The sequence below is a fragment of the Notamacropus eugenii genome, chromosome 2 (assembly GCF_028372415.1).
Source record: "Notamacropus eugenii isolate mMacEug1 chromosome 2, mMacEug1.pri_v2, whole genome shotgun sequence".
In the NCBI taxonomy this organism is placed as follows: Eukaryota; Metazoa; Chordata; class Mammalia; order Diprotodontia; family Macropodidae; genus Notamacropus; species Notamacropus eugenii.
This window is the reverse complement of record NC_092873.1, coordinates 89,856,401-89,880,723: the sequence shown is the minus strand read 5'-3', so window position 1 is coordinate 89,880,723 and position 24,323 is coordinate 89,856,401. Positions and strand designations below refer to the sequence as shown.

Genomic DNA, 24,323 nt, shown 5'->3' with positions numbered 1-24,323 from the left:
AAACTGACCACACAGGGGATGGGGATGTAGACTGTTTTCGTCATTTAATTATATTCATTTATGGTTTCTTTATAACCCTTTTTGGGGTTTTCTTGGCAAAGATACTGGAGTAGTTTGCCATTTACATCTCCAGCTCATTTTGCAGATGAGGAAACTGAGGCAAAAAGGATGAAGTGACTTGCCCAGGGTCACACAAACTAGTAAGTATCTGAGGTTCGTTTTGAACTCAGGTCTTCCTGACTCCAGGCCTGGTGTTCTATCCACTGCACCACCTAGTTGCTCAAGAATAGAGATAGCTACAGACAATTAGCCTCCATTATTTCATACCAGGATTATCTTCCTCTTTCTAGTGTCTTTCCTCATTCAGTCCATCCTGCACCCCACTGTCTGGTTGACATTCCTAAAGGACTGCCATCATGCCATTTCACTTCTCAAACACCTATAGAGGTTCCCTAATGCTGACTATATTAAGGTTAAATTTCACTGCCTGATTTTCAAGAACTTCTAGAATCAGTCCCCAACCATCCTAGGCAGCCTTGCTTCTGCAGAGTATGACCACTATCGCAGGCAAGCTGATCTCCTTGTCCCTTCCACATGACAGGTTTATTCCTTTCACCCATGACTTTCCCTCTACATCCCCAATGTCCTCCCAAATCTTCTCCACCCATCCAAACCCTACCCATCCTTCAAATCCAAGTTAACCTCCTCCATGGAGTATTTCCTACAGTGGCATATAACAACAACAACAAAAAAAAAAAAAGAATGTGGTATTTCTTAGAGTATCTGATTTAGAATCTTGGCTCTGCTTGAGCCCTGTAGTTGTGGGTCATATTCAAATAGAAATGGATCCCTTCAGGCCATATCCCGACTCAGAAAACCATGAATTAACATTATTTATGTTATATTGCATTTTCTTTGATTTTGTTATACACTTCCCAATTACATTTTAATAGAGTTCTGGCACCACTTGGGAGTTAGGCTGAAGAAGCTTGCAGCCTGTAGATTTGACACCTCTGGTCTACAGCAAGGATTGAGGCACAGAATAGGAATCCCTTAGTAAGTGTAGAGGATAGATAGTTTGAACCCATGGGCTCAAGAGCAAGTTGAGACCTCATCTCCCTTGTACTGATGTATTGATGCATTAATGTATCGATGATTAATGTAAATTCAACTCTGAAAGGGACTGTCTGGAGACCTTCACTGATTTTACATTCAAGAAACAAAAACAAACTCAGTGTAAACAGAGACACATCTTACTCTCTCTGACCAGCAGGGCAAAGTTTCGGGTGAATTACAGAATGAGAGCTTTGGGTATATTCTGGTTTGCAATTTAACTCTGATTAGTTCCTGGAAAAGAGGCCTTCCATGAAATTCAAGGCAACCCCCTAGAGCAGCTGTCACTACCAGCTGTTTCTATGAGCTCCAAGAATTCCAGCCACCCACCTCCTCCTACCCCACCTCCTGGGCCCAAAAAGGGAGGTACAAAGGTCAGGAGTTTCCCCAAAGGGCAGGGGGTATTGTATATAAATACATGAGGTGTCTTCATACCAGTCAAAGAATAAAGGACAAGAACCAGAACCTACATTCACTCTGTAAGTAGACAAAGCAGAACGGGAGTGGGGAGGAGAGAACTCTAGGGAACAACAAAAGAGAAAACCTGAGCCAGAAACTACACCCTTGTAGTCCTGAACCATTCTTAAGTAAGGTCTGGACTTCAAAGTACAGTATAGAGATTCAGAGCTAGAGAAACCATCGTAGAGGTTCATTGAATAGAAGAGCTGCATGGGGTGATCAGAACAGAGGGTGCTAGATCACCCAAGCTGTGACTGGGGAATGGTGGGAGAGATGATGATCCAAGATATAGTGGTCAAAGGGGGAAGGCTGATCCAAGATTTAGTGGTCAGAGAGTGAAGGCTCATGTGGTCACAGATTTAGAGCTGCTAACCCCTGAGTTAAGTGACTTGCTAAAGGTCACATAGCTATTACATGAAGCCAGGATTTGAATCCAGGTCTTCTGAGGCTGGGGTGGGAGAAAGGGAAAGGGGTTTGGGGGTGGGACCTCTGATTCAAACTTAGGCAGAAGATGTATTGACACAGCAATCAGTCTTCTTTACTCAGAAGTCTAGATTCTCAAAGGAATGGCAGAAGGGAGACAGTAGAGATCCCCAGAAGGGTTAGTTACTCAAAAGAGAAATTATGAAGGAGTTAAGTGGAATTTCAACCCAAAAGGAAGCAGTTTGGTCACATCCATGAGCAGACTGAATCTGACCCATGAGGAAGGATTGCTTAAATTTAAAGAAGAGCCCAGGATGTCACTACAGCACCACACTAAGCATGAGTGAGTTTTACTCTGGGAGACAATGTAGTTTAGGGGAAGATCACTCTAGCACAGGGGAATTAAGAGGCTGAGTGAGAGAAAGGCTAGGAAGCTCCCTGAAATCCTGGGGAAGATGAATAGTGTGGAAATTCATAGCTGTGTTATTAAAGTCTGATCCCCCTCCTCTGAACGGAGAACTTAACGCTTTACTGTACCACAAAGAGCTTTCTTTCCCCCTCTGAGGAAAGAGGAATGAATGTAAATGAACACGGGTTACATGCTGGCAGCCGGTTGGATAAAGAAGATGAGTGGCAACTGGGTTTAGCTCATTCTTATTTAAAGTTTGTATTGATTCTCATGAAGTGATTCTAGTGAAGGAAATGCTAATTCTAGAACAAAGAGGGGATCTAGATCAGAGCATCTCTGCAGAGTCAGTGGGATGCAGAGGATGTGAAGTTTCCATCTCTGATGGGTAAAAGATCTGTAGATGTTTAAGCTCCAAGGGAATTTGGTAGAAAATATTGACAAGGCTGGAAATGAACAGTAAATCTCTATCTCCCTTTCCCCTGGATCTCTGCTCACCCCTTTTCTCTTTCTAGTGCTCTTTATGTCTCTGATGATAGTTTTTCCCTGGAGACCATCCCCTTTGCTGTGGGGGCTTCCTGGGGGCTCAGCTGGCTTTTGAGAGTGGATAACAATTTGAATTTTCAATAGTCTTGCTCAGGAGGTTTCAACATTAAGCCTGGGAAGTGGCTATGAGGTAATGGAAAAAGCCCTAGACTTGGGGTCAAAAGAACTAGGTTTGTATCTTCTATTTACTATCTACCTAACTATAGGCAATTCTCCCTGTCTCATGTTCTCATCTGTAAAATGGGGATATATAATATTTTCCCCATCTACCTCACAGAATTATGAGGACAGAGCTTTCTTAGTCTTAAGGCACTACAGATATGTGAGTCATCATTATTATTCTAGAAGATTATTATAGCGGATAGAAAGCCAACCTCAGAATCAGGAAGACCTGAGTTCAAGCATTACCCCTGACACATACTGTGTATCCCAGGGCAGGTCACTTAATCTATTAACGATGTAATTCTTGCAGTTCTTTAAGGCTATAAGTTGCAGAGAAGTGAACCATCATTGGTAAAGGGAGTTTCCCTACTCGGGAATTCCTTATACCAACAGAATCACAGGTCCAGTCCCTATTGATATTATTATAATTGTTAGGAGAGAATAGTACCCCCTCTCTAAAAATTATCCCCAATTTACACTGTATGGCTTTTATATGCACATAGTTGTTTTCAAATTGTTTCTTGTATTACAATATGAGTTTCTTGAGACAAAGGACCATTTTTTTTTTGCCTTTCTTATCCCTAGTACCTAGCACAGTTCCAAGCACAGAATAAGTGCTTAACTGACTGACTGAGACAGATCGTAGCAGAAAGACAGAAGTAGAAGAATGGGTGTCTAGCGTCTGTAGATGGATTCAAATTTATGAGTTATCAGGCCAAGATTAAGAAGCACAATTTGCAACCTTTGGATATTTTCTTTCACATGCAAGGATGATATTTTATGTGCAGAAAAGCCTTGAATACCAGCATAGACAGATGCAAAGTTTTCCTTTATTACAAAATCTGTATTAAACAAGAGCTTGGAGCCAATAGAGACAGGTCAGGGTCTAGCCTACTGAAGTTCCTTATCTGGTACAGCCAGAGGGAGAGAATTGGCCTTAGATATAATGGTCAGGGGGAGAGAGATCACCCTAGATATAGTGTAATTACTCCTCTTCTCTACTAAGTCTGTGTCTAAGATCCACTTACTCCTACCTTTCTCCCCACTCTGGCCACTCCCAACTTATTTGGAGGTCTTGTGCTTCAAGTCCCTGAGCTGCCCCTGGTAAGAAGTAACCAAAGAGTGGTAAAAGACATCAGCGCCTTTCTGGTACTGAGTGATGCAGCTAGCCTCTAACAAGAGGATACCTTGAGGGATCATTGAGATTAGACTCTACAAGTCCATAGGGCTCAGGGGTTTTGTACTAGAGACCCTCCCAAATAAGCAAGTCTTCAGGTTTATCCTCATCTCTGCCAGGGAAAGACAAAAGAGGATATATGCTGTAGTGGACTCCAGGTCCACCAAATCCTAGCTCTCACTGACTTATTGTATGGCTTTGAATAATAATAATAATAATGTGTGTGTGTGTTCGTCCTTCATTGCCAAAAAAGACCATGCCATCAGAGAAATAATGACATGACTTGTACTTGACTTTGTTTTGAGTGAGGAGGGCTGTGCAGGTCACCAGCCTCACTTTCTCCTTCTGAGCCATCTGAATCCAGTGACCAGATATTCATCAGGATGACTGGAGATGACCCAGGATGAGGCAATTGGGGTTAAGTGACTTGCTCAAGGTCACACAGCTAGTGAGTGTCAAGTGTGTGAGATGAGATTTGAACTCAGGTCCTCCTGACTCCTGCACGGGTATAATAACAATAATGACTCATATTTGCAGAGGTTTAATATTTATTTATTGATTGATATAGTTCTAATATTTTACAAAGAGCTTTACTCATAGTAACTAGTAGATAGTACCGTATTTTGCATATGTAGAAATTAAGAATCAGAGAAATAGCTTGTCCAAGATCATACAGTTAATAACTGCTCAAGCAGAGATGCAGATGCATGGCTTTTGATATCACACCATCAGCATTTTTCCCACTATATCACATAGCTTCTCCCTCCTGAGGGAGGGAGACCCTTCCACTTCCCCATTGTCAGTCTTGACTTCTCCCTCTGTAAAAGCTGAGCTTCAGTGCTGACTTTGCAGAATTGTAATGGAATCATGGATGTGAAATCACTTTTTAATTATAAGAGACTGATCCAAGATAACTACATATAAAGTGATATGTCAATGTAAAGAATTAACTTAGGGAAAGCATCCAGCAAGGCTTTGTAACTTGGAAGGCCTTCCTGGACCCTGTAGGTCTGATAATCCTTTCTTTGGTCTCATCCCACACTCTAGCAATAAAAGCATCTGCAGGCAAAGGAATGGACCCCAACAACCTACCACTGTCGCCATAGCTTTGTCAGGCTAAAGTGCAAGGGAGTTTCTCATCCCCAGCGGAGTCGTAACTTCGTTACTAGCAATAGGGAGTGTCTTCAGCCTAAGGAGTCCCTCTCCCCAGAGCTCAGGTAGAACCACATCCATCCATGCTGATACTTTGCCATGCATTTGCAGGGCTCTAAGGAATCCCAGTTGCTTGAAGGGAGTTTTTGCCAGCACTGCTGTTTCTGGATGACTGCCAAACGGAGGCTCAGAAACGCACATGCTGAGAAAATGCTCATTTCGGCTCCAATGCTTTGCCCCCACCAAAGTGAAAGGGTTTCCCACCTCGGGCTCCTGAATGCTTTTCTGGGCAGCAGCCCTTGGCATCCATCTGAGTGGGCCTGGGGGAACACTCTGAATTTTCTCTCTGGAGGGAATCACTGCTGTCAATTCCATCTGGATCTTTCATGAGTCAGGCAGATGGTTGCCCTGGGCTGTGGGTCATTTCTTCCTAATGCCCAGTGAGCCCTGACCCAGCCTATACCATCTGACAGTAAATGTTGTCACAATAGGAAGAATCTTAAACCTGGAAGAGGTCTTGAGGGGTCATCTAGTACATTCTCCTGCTTTAACTAACCCAGCCAGATGGGGCATAGTGGAAGCTGGGCAAGGAAATATTAGTCCAGTGGAGGGTTTTTACAACGGTGTATCAAACTCACATATGACCACTAGACCATACATCCCTGCAGACCTCATACTGACTTAGAAGATCAAAATTAACATTATTTATCTTCTATTTATTTTTTTTTATTTTGTTAAATATCTCTCAATTACATTTTAATCTGATACAGGAGGTACTCAGGAGTGTTGCTCATTCTGATCTGGTTTATCATCAGGCTTTACAGAAATCAGAGGGAGGGGGAAATTTCATCCACTCTTCAATGGATAAAATCATTGAACAAAAGATCTTAGAAATTGTCTACTTCAACCACTTCATATGACAGAGGCTTGAGAATGAAATTGATCTAAACAAGGACACATTCCAAAGTATTGGGAAAACCTGGACCAAAACTCAGGCTTTCTGCCTCTCTGTGTTCTATCCACTGTTACCCTGAGCTGCAACCAACACACAGAAGGCTGCCATAGAGGATAGTCAGAGAGAGAGAGAGAGAGAGAGAGAGAGAGAGAGAGAGAGAGAGAGAGAGTCAGAAAGGCTGTCCTTTAGTTTTTGTTAAGCTATGGTACATTTACCCCAAAGTCTTTGGATGGTTTTCATAGCTCTCAAAGTTGGAACAAATACAACTAGTCCAGACTCATGTCTGGAGGCAGGAAAAGTACTATACTTATGTTTAGAGGGGGTTACTTGGGCAAGGCAATTGGGGTTAAGTGACTTTCCCAAGGTCACACAGCTAGTAAGTGTCAAATGTCTGAGATCAAATTTGGACCCAGGTCCTCCTGGCTCCAGGGTCAGTGCTCTATTTACCCTGCACCACCTAGCTGCCCCACTATCCTTATTTTTAAAATGAGGCTGCTAAGACCCAAGGAAGGAAGGTTCCAAAGCCACACCACTAACAAGGGAATGGGGATTGAACCAAGTCATCTGCCTCTTCATCCAATGATCTTTCCATCCCTCTCAGAAAAGCTGGGTGGTATAATGAGAAAAGTGCTGGACTTCGGAGTCAGAAGATCTAGGTTATAAATCATGACTCTTCCACTTATTTGTATGTGACCATGGGCTAGTCACCCAACCTTTCTGGACCTGTTCCCTTATCTGTAAAATTAATGGGGTGGACTAGATCTCTCCAAGGTCCCTTTAACTCTCAATTTATGAACCTATGAATGAGACTTTTCACCTCACTGAGTCTCAGTTTCCTCATCTGTAAGATGGGTACAAAATAATACTTTGTGCTATCTAACTCAGAGAGTAGTTGTAAGGAATACATTGTAAGTTGTAAAGGAGCTAAATTGAGTCTTCCTTGCCACTCCTGTGTGTCATGACCAGTTCCCTTTGTCGTTTCCAGTCTCCAGGATGGTGTCCAGGAAGATTGTGGCAACTATGCTTGTGATATACATAGCAACCATGCTCGCTGCTCAGACAGAAGGCTTTGTCCCCCTTTTCACGTACAGTGACGTCCAGAGAATGCAGGTAAACTTGGGTGTGTTGTTCGTTTCCCTTGGTTTGGTTTAAGACAACTTTTAGCCCTTACTGAAGGCTAAAAGGTTGTAGCCTCCGCCACCCCCCCCCCCGGGAGGGGGGCATACTAAGCTTGACACACTTTTTAGTTTAATCTGCATTATTAACATTTTCTCCATCATATTTTTAAGTCTTGACAAGTCTAGCCAATCAACAGAACAATAAATCGAACCCTGACTGGTAGCATTTTCTGAGTGGTAAATGCTGACACTAAAAATTTAACAATTGGCTTTTTCAAGCTAGGGAGAGCTGGCTCTGATACACCTCTGACCTTCCCTATATATAGCAGAGATACCTCAATGTTCTCTTCTTTGAATTGCCCATGCCAATAAGAGGGAAGAAGAATATGAGTAAATGAAACAGATCACCCCAAAATTCTTGTTGATTTGTTGACTAAATCTTGCACTAGTGCTGTTGATAAGGTATGAAAAATGTGATTTTTCACCCTTTTCTGTCCTACCCATCCTCTGGAGGAAAATATAAATAATTTAGCCACTATTTTCTGAGCATCTAGTACGTACCTGGCACTGTAGAAGGATGTGAGGAAACACAGAACAAATCTCCTGCTCTCAAGGACCTTACAATCTACTGGGGAGACAAGACAGAAAACTCAGGGAAACACTAAGTGACAATGTCCAATAAATTCCAAGGGAGTGGTAACACAGTTAGTAGGGAAAATAAGAGTTCATAGGATGGAGAGATCATTCCCAAAGTAGTAAGAAGCAGGACATGCATGCATGGGTAGGTGATGGAATGGCATTCTAGACTAGGAAAATGTTGTGTGAAAAATCACAGACACAGAAAAGGGAAAGAGCTTCCTAATGTCTCCAGAAATAGTAGGGCTGCTTCATATCTACCAAACCCAAAGCAATCAGGGCAGATCAGATGAAAATAAGACAACAGGCCCTACCTAAGGAAGAGAATACCATATGATAGGAGCAACACATGTTTACAGAGCATTTTTAAAGACTGCAAAGGGCATTATAGAATAGGTGATAGATTGGAGTCAGAAGACGAGGTCAAGTTCTCTGTATGACACGAACCAGCCATCTCCCTCTCACTCAGTGTGTCCCAGGCAGCTCTCTAAGACCCTAAGTTATAGAGGAGTGGGTGAAATCAGTGGAAGGAATTTCCATGTGGAGAGTTGATAAAAGTCACAAGTCCAGAGTTTTAAAAATGGGGGGAAGAAGGTAGCACAAAGCAATTTTTATAATAACACTGTGAGGGAAGCAGTATAATAAATATTATCATCCTCATTTTACAAATGAGGAAACTGAGGCTCTTAGAGGTTGGATCATAGATCTGGAGCTGTAAGGGAACTTGGAGTTGATCTAGTCCAACCCATTCATTTTACAGATAAGGAAACTGAGGACTGGGGATGGGGAAGTTGACTAATCCAAGGTATTGTTAGGAGGGATTTAAAACCAGGTCTTCTGAATTCAGAGCCAGTGATCTTCTCATCGTACAAGTGACTTGCCCAAGGAAATACGTCAGTAATAAGTAGCAGAGTCAAGACTTTATTAATACAGTCTCTTGAGTCTAACCCCAGGGCCTAGGAGAGCATACTGTCTCGCACACCTTCTCATCTCTTCCTTCCCATTTCCCCAAACTCTTGGATTGAGATCCTGTTGGGTGACACTTGTAGGCAGCTCCTTGAGCTCCCTTAATCTGGTAACCTAAGGAGCTGCTGGAATGAAACTCACATAACACATCTCATTTCCTCACCATGTCCCTAGCCCTCTTCCCGACGGAGCCTGAGGCTCCAACACAGAAAAATAAACACACAAAATCCATTGGTGCCACAGAGGCCTGCCTCCTTGCCCGAATCTCCCTTGTGGCATGTGTGATATGGAAAGTACAAGCAGAAAGAAAGGCAGGACATTCTGCGGATCCCAGATGAAACAGCAGCTCTTTGAGGTGGCATTCAAAGCCCTTCTTTTGGGGAGGAATGAAGATGGAGAGGAGGAGCTCAGATGACTTTTTTAAGGCACTGTCATAACAAATGTTAGCGTACTCTACTGAAGGGTAGATCAATTGCACTGGAATAGACACATCTAAAGACATGCCTAGAGAGGAATCCTAAGAGTGTCATTAGAGAAACCAAAGAAATTATAAAAGGCTGGGATGTATCTGATCTACAATGCTCAGGGACCTTGGGAGAAGGACACCATGCAAGATTTGGGGCTGGACTGAAACAGTCAAACTCAGTAGAACATAAAATAGCAAAACGGCAACTAAAGGACACTTTACACTAATCTGCTCTACGGTTTTTCTCCTCGTAATTGCAAGGCGCAGGGAATTTTATGAAGAAGCTGCAATCTCCTTCCTCTATAATTCATCTCTCTGTCTTGGCTCTTATAAATCACCTCCCAGGGCCTCGGCACACATGGGCCACCTCCCCTCCCCCCTCAAGCTCCCACACAGGCTGCTCCGTCTTTCTCCTGATCTTTATAGGTTCTTTGCTCAAAACACATTTTTTTCTACTTAATATGCACGAAGGGCGACAATTATTTTAAGCATTTTAACTTAATTAACAACAACAATCAGAGCGCAATGCATTAAGTAGAAGTGAACAGTGTTCCAGCACATCTTGGCTGCTCAGCTAGACTTTGGCATTGTCCCCACCCAGGATGCCTGGAGGGTGGCTAGGGTGGTGGGATGGGGCGGTGCTTCCCCTCTCCCCAGCTCCTGAGCTGACTACACATTCTGCAGTAGCCCAATAGCCCAAGGGAGACCTGTGCTAGAGGCAGCCACTGGGCAGTGAGTGGTTGGAGATGACAGGACATGAAGAGGGGCTGAGGGTAAGGAGGGGTGAGTCTAATGCTATGCTCTGTTGTGCCTCCTGCAGGAAAAGGAAAGGAATAGAGGACAAAAGAAATCTCTGAGTGTGCAGCAGAGATCAGAGGAGGGGGATCCTTTGGCTCTCGTGGACTTCAAGAAGGAAAAAGAGAATGAAATGGTCAAGGTAAGAATCAGGTCCAGAGATCAGCCTCGTTCATGAGAAGGGATGGATCTCTAAGGTAGGGAAGACTAAAGATGACAACAACTGGGGAACAGAAATTTGGCTTTGGGGGTACAAACTAACCAATTGAGTCAGTCAGAGAAATGTTATTCTCCTGGTCTAGTACTTTATGCTTGAAGTACCAATTCATAGGGGACAGCTAGGCAGTGCAGTGGATAGAGCACCAGTGCAGGAGTCAGGAGGACCTGAGTTCAAATCTCACCTCAGACACTTGATACTCACTAGCTGTGTGACCTTGGGCAAGTCACTTAATCCCAACTGCCTCATCCTGGGCCATCTCCAGTCATCCTGATGAATATCTGGTCACTGGATTCAGATGGCTCTGGAGGAGAAGTGAGGCTGGTGACCTGCCCAGCTCTCCCTCACTCAAAACAAAGTCAAGTGCAAGTCATGTCATCATTTCTCTGATGACATGGTCTTCTTCGGCAACGAAGGACGAACACATACCAATTCATAGGCTTTAAAGATGAACCTCAGAGTCCAACTCCCTTATTTTACGGATGATGAAACTGTAGCCCAGAGACATTCAGTGACTTGCTCAAAGTCACACAGGAAGGGCTCTGAATTTAGAGGTGGAATCAAAGAACCACAGAATTTCAGAGTTGTTAGGGACCTCAGACAACTATCTAGTCCAACCCATCCCCCACAAAAAAAGAATGCTTCTACAACAACCTGACAAATGATCATTTCATTTTGATGTACTTTTTAGTGTTCAGAAGTTTTTCCTGACTTCAAGTCAAAATTAGCCTCTTTGTAACTTTTACCCACTGCACAGAATTCTGCCTTCTGGGACCAGACAGAACCAGTCTAATCCCTCCTCCATGCAACAGGTCCTCCAATACTTGAAAATAGATATCATATGACCTCCAAGTCTTCTTTTCTCCAAGCTAACATACTCAGTTTCAGGAAAAGATCTTTGAGGTCATCTAGTCCAAAATCCCTCATTTTACAAGAAGGAAACCATTGAGGCCCAGAGAGATTAAGTGATTTGCCCCAACCAGCTTACACAATACCAGCAAATGGTAGAGGCAGAACTCAAATTCAAGGCCCTCGGACTCCAGCTCCAGCATTCTCCACTGCTTCCCAAATATGGTTGTCATTCCTTCCTCTACAGGGAATTAATCAAATCCCAGTCTAGAACACAGAAGATAGACAGTTACTATTGTACTAACAGAGGTATTCAAGCACAGGCCTCTAATTTCCAGTCTAATGCTTTTCTCCACTACGTCAAATACCTTCTGAGTAAAAATCCAGTAAGATAGCTATTGAGCGGCAAGAGTCTGGGCCATTTGAGTCTCTGGTTGAGAATCACAAAATGTCAGAACTAGAAGGATCTTAGTGAGCCAAACGTTAGTTTGGTGACCATTTGACAGAAGAGGAAACTGAGGGCTAAGGGGTTGAAGTACCTTGGACAAAACCACATAGCCTGTCATTGGAAGAACCAGGACTAGGAGCGATATTTCCTGACTCTGGCTAGATTCCCAGGCCAATATGTTTTTCACTATATTACTCTCTTCCTATGAGAATAAGTTGTTGTAATCTGACAGATATGAACAAAGGTCAAACTGCCTGAGAATCAAGGAGTGTCAGAGCTAGAAGGAACCTTTGAAATCATCTAGCACAATGTTTTAATTTTATAAGGGAAGAAACTGAGGTTCAGAGAGGGGGGATGAGTTGCTCGAGGTTACACAGCAAATTAGTACTGACTTCCAGTCCAGTACCCTCTCCATTGCACCATGTTATAACTGCTCTGACAATCTAACTAACTGTGGCAGGAGGCCAGTGTAAAATAAAAGTCCTGGAAGTAATTGCCTTCTACTGCCATCTATTAATCCCACATTCTGGATGATGCATGTGGCACACCTCAAGTCTACTTCCAGTAACCAGGAAATGTGTGAGAAATGGGAAATGAGGACTGATAGGCTTAGGCTGCAGAAGCTCTCTCAGGGGAGTCCTCTCAAGGAATTAGGAGAACCTTCTGAATCTCAGCACTGCCTCTTGGGGACATAAGTCCTTCCCTGTAGAGCTGTGAGACCAACTCAGTTCAGCACAAGAGAAGCATGCATCATAGCATAATAGAAATAGCCCTGCTCTTTCTAGTCCTGGCCCTGCCACTAATTTGTTGTTTTACCTCGGGCATGTCACACCCCAATCTTGGTCTCCATTTGATCCTTGGTAGAATTAGGAGGTTGAAAGAGACAGGTGGTCTTTGAGGTCCCTCCCAGCCCTGAGATTCTATGATTCTAAGCCAGACAAATCCAAGCCCACAAGAATCATCGAAAATAGCATCTTTTTTCTTCAGGGGCTCTACCCACAAATTCTCCCATTTCTCATTTTTCTAGGCCTCAGTTTCCTCACTTATAAAATGATAAGGTTGGACTAGATGGTATCTGAGGTCCCTTCCAGCTCCAGCATTCTCTGTTATATTTAATACATTCTAAAGTCCCTTCTCGTTCTGACATTTTATGGTTTTGCAAGTTGGAGTCTATTACATCCCTGATTTTAAAGCTTAGCCCCCTCCCTTCTGTACAATCCTCCCCTGCTGTTGGGGCCAGATTTGCACATCAGCCTTTCTGCTTTAAACCTGTCAGTCTCACTTCTGATCACTCCTCAGCCCAGGGCCTGCCAGGGCTCCACTTGTGTGATTCTCCAAGGCTGCATCTCTCCTAATTTCTGGGCCTCTTGAGAGCACAGCCTCTCCCCAAATAAGTTCACAGAGCTCATGTTGCATCTCTGTGGGAAACTCAAGGCTCAGCTCCCTCCAGCTTCAGCTCCTTTCCCTACATGGGAGGTAGGGAGGCAGGCACGCGCACACGCACACGCGCACGCGCACACGCACACGCACACGCACACACACACACACACACACACACACACACACACACACACACACACACACACACACAAAATCATCTGCCACCAAAGGAGGTTTGTTTATCCTGTTAGTAAAATCAACAGAGTAGTTTCTCTGCTGTACCCCTAGGCAGTGTGCCAGTGAGTCTGGCACCCTAGTTTAAAAACACAGTACTAAAGGGGCTCTTCAATTCCTAGCTATCCCCATGGCTACAGAAAGAGTGGCTACCTAGAAACAGGCAGCAGCACAGAGAAAGCCCTAAAGTAAAGGAGGAAGATATGCCTAGTTCCCTAGAGCCAATCCCTTCTTCTACCTGTAGGGCACCCAGGGGTTAACCACTCTCTCTGTGCATATTCTTTTCTTGTTAACTCTGCCTTATTTCACAGCTGACTGCTCCTGTAGAAATTGGAATAAGGATGAACTCCAGGCAGCTGGAAAAATATCGGGGCGTCCTAGAAGAGCTTCTGACTGAGGTGTTGCTGTCCACCCAGAACGGTAAGGATTCTGAGTTTCTGAGTCTCAGTTCCTGTCCTCCCGCCCCTCCGCCTCCTCCCCGTCAGGGCTGCTTGGGTATTTATATTCCAGAAGCACCAGCCGAGCTGGGTTTGCTCCGCTTACAGACTGCAATTTGTTTTTCTGCTTTACACTTAAGAACATTAAGCTGTCTTCCTTCAGCCCGGGCACCCTCATCTCCAAGGGGAGCCTAATAACAGGCCACTGCAAGCAAATGATTGTTGCTGACAGTTGCTCAAGCAGGATTCTCAAGCCCTTAAGCACCCAAGCCCCAGCTTCAGTGTCTCTGTCGCCATTTCTGTGCCTTCTTATGCTGGGGGGTGGGGGGTGGGGGTGGGTTTGAGGGGAGAGATGGAGGCAGGCAAGGGGAGAAGAGCTAAAATGAACATGCCAATCTCACAGCCCTCCCCCTAGTTCAATCATTTTTTCATTTCTTTAAACTAAGCAAAACCAGGTCTAGGTGATTTCCTGGAGGTCTGACTGTTGCCTGAATTTTGATAGGAAAGTCTGTATTATCCCACCCTTCTGAAAATCAAAACTTTGGATTCCATTTGGGCTTACAGAAGTTCAGGGCACGATTCGGGTTAAAGTTCCAGGCACCAGATATCATTTGACTAACGAATTTTCACAGTCCCTGGAAGAAGAATGGTTAGAGATGGAGAAACTGAGAGGCTGAATAACTTCCCCCAGGCTATAAAGACTTCTAAGAGGGAGGACTTAGGTGTCATCTCCTAAAGCCTAGTTCCTATCTCTTTAACTAGACTTGGAGACTGCCAGACCTTGCTCCTGGGTTGGTTTTTTGTTTTGTTTTTTTTTTAATGTTTTAAGATTTGGGAGTTTTTCCTCCTAGGACAGGCGGGCAGAACAGTCAACAAATTTCTCTTGCTTCCCTCTGCAGTGAACTGATGGGCTCTGCCACAGAAGAATATGGACAAAACTCTATGTTCTAGAAACCTGACAATGAAGCTGTGGACAGGTGCCTGACCCACTCCTGGATTTCAATTTCAGAAGAAAACACAAGAATCAAAAACAAGCCTCACTTCATTGAATAAAGTGTAAAATTTAAGGAAATGATGCTTTTATCTGAAATTCTTTCATTTCCACAAGGTAAATCTACATCTCATTAAAAAAAAAAAAAGATACTGAGAGAGGTGATCCCAAGTTGTATATATACCACAAGAAAGTCACAACCACAGTATTTTGTAAGCAACACAACTAAGGTTTTATTGGCTTTTAAAAATATTAACAAAGAATCATGGAATGTTAGAGCCAGGAGAGGTCTTAGAGATATTCAAGCCCCTCATACTATAGAAGACAGTAAGGTCCACAGAGAGGAAATAACTTACCCAAAGTCTCCTAAGTAGTTATCAGTAGGCAGAATTAGAACCCAGGCCCCCTGACTGCTAATCCAGTTCTGTTTCCTGAAGAGAGAGAGATGGAGGTTTTTAAGTCTGATACTCTACCCTTGACCATCTATCTAACCACATGTAAGGCTCTGACCCTCGACAAGTATCTGAAACAGCAAGGTGGTAATATCTGCTTTGAGATCTTGGAATGAAAGGCACTAGCAAAGTGAAAATTCCTATTATTATCCATTATATCCCATCATTATCACCTTGTGACTCCATGGTACAGCATCAGCAGCAAAATCACACAGCCAGCCCAGTTATTTCTGCCTCCTAAACAAAACTGGGGAGGAAATGTAATTCTAATTTAATTTAGCATTAATGAATGTTCATTTATTTATAACTGGTGCCTTATAGGAACTGCAGCATTCTCATTCCATAGGTTACCTAGCAATGAGACACAATGAATTTGCTACCCATCCAATACGATTTTAGTCTGGGTCATGGCACTTCCAATGTGGAATAGATCCTGGGGCAAGAGGATAAGATCCCAGGTGGAATTCTTAAGGACCCACTTCTTTTCTTGGTGCTTCTATGGATAGTTCCCTAAAGGACAAACAAAGCCTTATATAACACCCAGAGCTGGATGCTAACTTAATATACTGCACACTCACAAACACATTTCCAATGCACATACTGATCAGTGTCAGCGCAGCGGCAGGCTCCCAGGAAATGCTGCCAAAGGCCTGATGCTACCCACTAATAAGTGGGAAAGGAATGAGGGCTGCAGCAGGGGATACAGTGGGGGAAATGGGAAAGGGGAGGAAGAGCTCATAAAGGATGCACTTGGGAAAGAATGACTCCAAGATTTCTCATCATTTTTCAGAGTTCCCTGGCCCTGGTTCACTCCATTATCTATAACACTCCAAGAAGCTCTGACACAAAATGTTCTCTGTCCTTTTTCATTTGGAAAACATTGATTTTCCCCTTCCCAACCTCCTCCCCACATCCATCCAGAGGCAGGGAACAGGCAGACCCTCTGTGGTCTGTCTCCTCTCCCTGGATTCTACACCGTCACTGAAGGCAGCGGGCTTCGGAGGCCTCAGGTGCCCCCTCCCATCACCAGCAGAGGGAGCTCACCTCGGGATCCATCATGCCGGCACTCACTCAAAGGGATTTTTAACAATTTCTTGGGACTGGAGTTGCAACATGAAAATAGTAACCACTAAGGGAATCTGGACCACCTAGCAAAACTCTTCCCAGAGGAGGTGCATTTTAAAAAAGGAATCTGTTTGGATTCCACAGTATCCTGAAAGTGTGTGAATGCTTTCTGTTGCAGTGGTAAGAGCCAGGGGAAAGACAACCATCGTGGCCTTCTGCATCACCGGCCTTCATGCTGCCTACGTCAGATATGTTCCTCTGTAATGAGCTGAAACAGAACACAGGCTACAACCTGCATTTGTATGCACAGTATCTCAGCCGGCTGTTCAGATGTGTCGGTTTCTCTCTATTTTCTTTTTCCTCCTCCTGTCACTGTTCGATTGCCCACGATCAACTCAAATAATTCCTTTCAGCCACAAGCTCATCCAGTTTCCAGGACAGAGGACTCGATTACTCACAGGACCTGTCCAGGGCTGGAGGAGAAGAAAGAAGAAAACAAACCTGTAAACTCATCCGAAAAAAAATGATCATATTTTGACTCAACACAGGGAGAGAGACAGGCAAGGGTCAGACTTAAAATAAGAGGGTATCTTAATAAAAAACCAGCCAGGATTGGCTGAGGACAGACAGACTGACCTCAATGGCTGCCTGAGATGAACTGTCTTTCTCTGCAAGCACCAATTTTCTCCAGGTCTTTCTCTTCTGTTTATCTAGCTAAATGGAATGGAATCACTGTCTAAATACCTTGTAATTCCAGGGTAATTACACATCATTCTACATTCCTCTGAAATATACTTTACACTCAACCCGGAAACCTCAGGTAATTATGGGGCCACCTAAACTCCAAGTTTGAAGATGGAGATGATCAGGTATTTTCTTGGTAACCATATTGGTACAGATTTTATAATTACTGAGCTATGAAGATTTACCACGAAATTGAATAACTAAAAGCAAAGAGTCGTTGCCTGATATTTGTGCTCTGTAATTCAGTAAAATCCAATCATAGAGAAAGCCCCAAAGAAAGCAGACTAGAAGCATTACACTTTTTTTTTTGGCATACAATTTGTTACTGACATCATGTTGGAAATGTAAATATATTCTATACCTGAAAAGAAGCTTTCATCCAAAGAGAGTGAAGTATTAGATTGTCCAATTAGGAGGTCCTCTAAAAGAACCACATTTCATTTAATTTCCAGCCAAATTATAAAGAACAGGAGACTTAACCTGTTCTTGACACATCTCTCTGATTAATCATTTGCCATCTTCACTGAAGCACTAAAATGCCCTAAGGGAGAGAGATGTCACTAGCACCCAAACTCAACACAATCCATGATGAGCTTATTCTGTTTTACTGCAAGGCAGCATGGTACAATGAACCCAGAGTCAGAGAACCCAGGTTTAAATTCTTTATCTGTCATTAATTAAGTCATTCAATCCTTCTTTTCTTATTTGAAAAAAAATAAGGATTTCAGACAAAATATCCTCTAAGGTCTCTTCTAGTTCTAATTGATGATCCTATGAACTCCTAAATCTGCTCCTCTTTCGGACTTCTCTATTTTTCGATGTGGTGCCACTATTTACCCAGTCTCCTGTTCTCAAAACTTAAGAATCTATTATTGACTCTCATCTCTTATGTCTAATCAATTAAAAGGTCATATCTGTTAGACTCCACAACCTGCCTCCCATGCCCTCCTGCCTATTCTCACTGTCACCACCCTCACTCAGGCCCTCTCTACCCAAAAAATAGCCTCCTAAGAGATCTTCCCACTTCCATTATATTATCCCTCTAATCTATCTGAAATCCTACCCATTTTTTACAATGCAGACAAAATAATCTTCCTTGAGAAAAGATCTGACCATGCCTCTCCCTTGCTCAATAGTATTCAGAGTCTCCATGGCCTCCTTGTTAAAATTTAAATTCACAAACATAGCATTCAAAGCCTTCCATAATCTGCTACCACTCTGCCTTTCCAATTTTATCATATATCACTCCCAGCTCCATCTAATTCAATCCATTAGGCATTTATTAAATGCCCACTATGCTCGTCACACTTTTAAGTGCTGGTGCTACAAAACCGATAAGGGCTACAAAACGTATGGACCTTATGTTCTACTAGGGAGATACAACATGTAAACATACACGTGACAATTTTAGGAAGAAAGAATTAATATTATTAGAAAAAATTAGGGGATAGGGAAAGCTTCAACTAAAAAGTGGCACATGAGTTGGATCTTGAAAGAATTTGAAGAGTCTGTCTCAAAGGCAAGACTGACTATTCCAGGAAGTGAGAACAACCTGAGTAAAAGCAGTCAGGAAATGAAATGGGGGCCCAAGAAAGAGCAGGAAGGCTAACGTGGCTGTAACACAGAATGAGCAAAGGGGAACCATGTATAACAACCCTAGAAAGACAGGCAGCAGCCAGACTGGAGCAGGGTTTAAACATCAAGATAAGGAGTTTATATTTTATCCTTGAGATAATGGGCAGCCACTGTAGTCTCTTGAGCAGGGGAGTGGTATAGTCCAATGCACCGTTTAGGAAGGTTATTTTGACAACCGTGCTCAAGTTGGACTAAAGAAGGAAAAGACTGGAAGGCAAGAGTCAGAGAGAAAGCTGTTGCAATAGGATAGGCAAGAAATGAGAAAGGCCTGAACTAGGACAGTCACGTGAATACGGAGAAAAGGATGGATGCATGAAATGTTGTAAAGGGAGAACTAAAAACTAATTGGCAACTGACTAGATGTTGAGGGTGAGGAAGAAGGAAGAGCTGAGGATGGCCGTGGAGTCATAAAGCTGGGGGATAGTGTCCTTAACATAAACAGGGAAGGGTGGGCTTAGGAGGAGAATGTGCTGTCTCCTCAAAAGAATGTGAGTTGAGGGCAGCTTTCTTTGATGACATGGTGCCTGAAGTTGAGTGAGTAACAGATTCTTATTGATTTACTGTTTTGGATGTGTTGGGTTTGAGACCCCTAAAGGACTGTCTAGTTGGAGATGTCCAATAAGCAGTGATGGGGAACTGGCCTCAGAAGAGAGATGAAGGCTGGATATATAGAGGTGAGAGTCATTTGCATGAAGTCAGACAGGTAATGAGACCATTCAGAGAGGGTAAACCCAAGAGAAAAGAGAAAGGCTGAGAACAGAACCTCAGGTGGGATACCGCTTCCCCTCCAAACACTCCACATTCCATCAAACTAGTCCACTCTCTAATCCTTTTAAAACTGGGCTTATGTTCTCCCATGCCTTTGTTCATATTATCCCCATACCTAAAATGCCCTTCCTCCTCTTCTTTACTTATTGAATTCCTAGCCATCCTTTAAAGCTCATCTCAAATGCTACTTCCTCTTCAAAGCTTCCCTGATTCCCCCAGTTATTCACATGTGCCCTTACATAACATTTTGTTTTGTACAATTTATTAGGAAAGAATTTTCATGGATTCTTGTATATATGTACATGGGCAGCTAGGGGGTGCAATGAATAAAGAAGTGGACCTGGTTTCAGAAATCAAATCCAGCCTCAAATACTGTCTGTGTGACTCCGTACAAGTCACTTAACCTGTCTACCTCAGTTTTCTTATCTGTAACATAGGGATAATAATAGCACCTACCTCCCAGGGTTGTGGAGAGGCTAAAGAGCTTTGTAAACCTTAAAGCAGCATATAAAAGCAAGCTATCATCATATGTAATAATTGCATACTTTAGTCAAGAGAAACAACTAAAAAGTGCTCATCGTATATTACAGTTACTTGCCTCGTGTCTTATGCCCCAACTAAACCAAAAGTTCCAAAAGGAAAGAAAGCCCCTCTTATCTAAATTTTTATGACCCCCTAGAACCTGAATAGGACCTGAATGCATGCTTGTTGAATGAATGAGTAAATGAACGAATGGAAATTTAACACAGAGTTAAAGTGAGGGCTAAGGTAATAAACCTCCCAGGTCCTCATTATAAATCAAAAGCTGTCAAATGAAAAGATTTTCATTGCTTCCTCCAACTTCAAAATCACATTGTTTCCTCATGGTACAACACACATAAAGCCCCACAAATAAAGACTAGGGAATTTTACAGAGGTCATCAGATCACAGATCAAGAGCTGAAAGGGACCTCAAAAGTCATCTATTTCAATCCTCTCATTTTAAAGGTGAAGTCACTGCAGCCCAGAGAGGTTAAAGGTCTTGTCCAAGATCACACAAGTATAAAAATGATGGAGCTGCAGCTAAATTTAGCCCCTCACACTCCAAATCCCATGTTCACCCAGACTCAGTCTTGTTCCCCAGAAAGGACACTCAGCACTCTTACATTCCTGAGTCTCCAGCAACAACTTCCCTACAGCTACTCAAGATACATTTTAGTACAGAACAGAAAGATAGAGGAAAGAAGGAAAAAGGCATTTATTAAATACTCGCTGTGTACCAGGCACTGGGCTAAGCACTGGGAATTCAAATACAAGCAAAAAGAAAGCCAGTCCTGGCCTCAAGGAGCTCACAATCTAAAGTGGGAAGACAACACACAAAAAGGGAGCTGAGAAGGGAGAAGGGGAGGGAGGGAGATGGAGTTACCTGGTATGGGGCATGGTTTTGAAAACCAGTCAGGAACATGGCCAGAAGAATGAAGGATGGTTTGGGGCCCCTCAACAAAATGTTAGAAAGAGGAGAAACTTATCAATGGGAGAAGAGGGCAGAGGGTATGTTCCAGGTTGAGAAGGCCAAAGGAATGGTTAGATATTCCAAGGAAAGGACTCCCTAGGCAATCATTGCACTTGAAATCTCTGTGGAACGGATGAATCTCTAAGTATTTTCAGAGGAAAAGAGGGAGAGTATAACTTGCTAAAAAATTGATGGGCAATATTATTATAAGGTTATGCTGTGCTGGATAGAGGTCAGCTTAAGAGAAGTTAGCATTGCATTCCTCAAGGATCACTGGAGTCTTCTTTAAGAAACCTTTCACCTCTGTTAAATGTGTGCATGTGGTTGCTAAGTAGATTAAGAAACTGAAGTTTGTTTTCCCATTTCTGCCTTTAATAAATCAGGAAGACCTGCCCTGGCCTGAGTGGTTCACCTGAAAAACATAGACACACACACACACACACACACACACACACACACACTAAAGTGAATGAAAAAGGAGGGCAGAGAGGATGATAACTTGTGACTTTGCAAGAGCTTCATTTGTCTTAAAATATGCATTAACATCAAAGATAGGCCCATGCACTAAACTAATATTGCAGACATCAGAAACCAGGTTCCAAGAACCCCTGAAAATCCTTGTACTGCTTCTGACAATGGGCTATGGCAAGAAAGACCATACTGAGGGGAAACGTTGATACTTTCAGAATTACCAAGCACACTGGAAGCCAGAGTTCAGTTCCTCCAGCAAAACAGGTGTAATGAGACTTGGAAAGATGTGAATGAAGTGTTCTGATGGTTAGATCAAGGAAAGCAGCATGAAACACATTGATTGACTTAGTAAAATGGCTAAAGGGAGCCTTGGGGACATGCCAATGTTATTTAGGACTGGGGAGGTATTTCCAAGTCAGAGAATGTACAAGGTCAGAGCACAAGTTCATGAGAAAAATGTTAAGTATAGGGGCAGGGCAGAAGTAGGGTAAAACATTGACTTTTGATCTTCCTTTTTGAAGAAAGGAGGGATTAAACAAAAAAAGTAGTAAACCTAAAATAACCACCTTCTTTAAGGGAACTGTGAAGAAGAAAAGACTAGGTCAGGCGGCAGGATGATAACTAATATAGGTTAAGAAGCACTTTCTTTGTCTCTGTTAGTTCCCCAGAGGGATCATTACCCCTCCCCAATTTCTCTCTCTCTTGTACTTATGCAATACTCCTCCGTCTCTCTCACATCATATACTTGAACATTATCAAGGCCTTTTCATTCTACTTCTGCATTCTCCTATCTCAGTCCCTCCTTCCCACTCTCATTGCCACCATCTTCGTTCATTCCCTGAGAACCTCCAAATTGGTTGAGCCTCCAACTTGGTCTCCTGGACTCAACTTTTACCTCTTCAATTTCATGTAGTTGTCCAGGCAAATTTCTTAATGTGTGACTCTTCTATGGAAAAACCTTCAGTAAACTCACCACTACCTACTGAATAAATATAAAATCCTGGTCCTTGAATCTAGCTCCAACCTATTTTTATTTCCTACTAGCTCCCTTTTATGTACTTTGGGAGGCAGTGTGGAAAAGAGTACTGGCTCTGAATTCAGAGGATCTGGGTTGAAATTCTACCTCTGATGCTTACTACCTGTGCAACTTCATGCAAGCCATTTAACTTCCCTGGGCCTCAGTTTCCTCATTTGTAAAATGTGGGGGTTGAATTACAATGGCTTCTGAGATCCCTTCTAGTTCTAAATTTACAATCTGACTCTCCAGTCTTCTACTGTCCCATCCCAACCTCCCCCCTACTCAAGTAATGCACTTCCACACACCTACATTTCTATCTACTGAAGTCCCTCGATTCAAGGTTCAACTTAGTTACCACCTCCTTCAAGAAGCTTTCTCTGATATCCTCAGGTGAAGGTGATAGCTCAAATTGCCTCAAATTTATTATAGAATTTTGATAGGACTAGTCCTTTGTATTTGTCTCACCAGATCATAAAAAGTGCATTGGTTTTGGAATCAAAGGTTCTGATTCATATTCTGCCACATTTAGCTCGGACATTAGAAAAGTCATTAAATCTCACTGGATCTGAGTTTACACATGGGGGAAGGAGGGGAGAGGATGCCCACCTGATCTAACTCTAAATCTATGACCCTATGATCCCACTATCATAGTTATTTGGGTATATACCTTCCCCTGCCCTCCAGCAGAATGTAAGCTCCTTAAATGAAATTCCCAATATATCTATTTATGTATTCCCAGCTTTAACACAGTGCTTTGCACATGTGTTTAATAAATTGTTTTAGCTTGAATTGAGCCATATGATAAAATAAAATCTGAAACAACGTGGCAGGGCTATGAGCACCTGGGTCAGGGCTGCATTGATCTGGAGAGAAAAGTAACAAAGCCACATATGGTGAAGAGGGAGTTCAAAAAGTTCTCAGGTTCACCTGTAGTAACTGCAGGGCTCTTGTCAGTGAGGGAATCTTTATAGTCAGTCCAGAAAGGTCTTCGGATCATGTGTCTCTTGGGTTGCTTGTACAAGTCAGCATCCTCAAATGCAAGAAAGCAACACTGTATGCCCTGGGGGAGTGGCTCAGGCACAGCATCTGTTTATTTATTTATTTACTTAGGCATACTGAAAGCTTCTCTGAAGACAGATGCCATCATTCTGCCAACTGCTGTTTGTTAACTTTGCTTAAGCCATCAGTCTCATGCCCTTACAATACACAGGGCTAGTATGATACCCCAAAAGCTCATTCTTTATACACTGAACTGCACAGCTTCAAGGAATTGCATAAATGTTACCAACTCATTTGTCATGCAAACAGTGCTTTGGAAAGAAATAGAATACTATTATGTGGTATATGTGTTAGGCAATCACTATATCAAATTCATGGCATTCCATACAAACACAGGCGGAGAAAAGGAAAACAACACTTGGTGAGAGAAATCACACCACATGGGAGCGGCTAAGTCAGGAGAGATTTGGAAGCTAACAACAGAAGCCTGACCAGCCTAAGACTGTAATTTTCTCTGCAGTTGTGACCAGTGTTGGAGTGCCCCTGTGGTACTCAAAGTAGCACGAATATAAAGCATCTACTCCAGGTTCCCTGCCCATGGTGCTGAATGATAGGATAAGGAGGGGGGAAGGAGAGAATATAATGGGATTGAAGGGGAAGGGGGTGGGGGTGGGGAACAGAAGGAGATGAGTGGAATGAAAAGGGTGATGAGGAAAATGGAAGGAGAGCTGGAGAACAGGATTTTGATC

The 24,323-nt window shown here is 42.9% G+C and overlaps 1 protein-coding gene across 1 annotated transcript; it reads left to right on the top strand.

The window, feature by feature from the left end:
* Positions 1-1,421: 1,421 nt before the first annotated feature.
* MLN (motilin) lies at positions 1,422-15,011 on the top strand. The gene is made up of 5 exons (XM_072641784.1): positions 1,422-1,592; positions 7,379-7,503; positions 10,400-10,516; positions 13,814-13,922; positions 14,839-15,011. Exons 1-5 carry the CDS (start codon positions 1,532-1,534, stop codon positions 14,844-14,846), a joined length of 420 nt encoding a protein of 139 aa, XP_072497885.1. The 5' UTR covers positions 1,422-1,531; the 3' UTR covers positions 14,847-15,011.
* Positions 15,012-24,323: the final 9,312 nt, after the last annotated feature.

What these genes read in the sequence shown, in the direction of transcription:
- MLN (XM_072641784.1), top strand. Translation starts at nt 1,532, where the DNA reads ATGAGGTGTCTTCATACCAGTCAAAGAATAAAGGACAAGAACCAGAAC. An exon ending in CCAGAACCTACATTCACTCT is followed by an intron (nt 1,593 to 7,378) that starts GTAAGTAGACAA and finishes TGTCGTTTCCAG; the next exon opens with TCTCCAGGATGGTGTCCAGG. An exon ending in AAGAGAATGAAATGGTCAAG is followed by an intron (nt 10,517 to 13,813) that starts GTAAGAATCAGG and finishes CTTATTTCACAG; the next exon opens with CTGACTGCTCCTGTAGAAAT.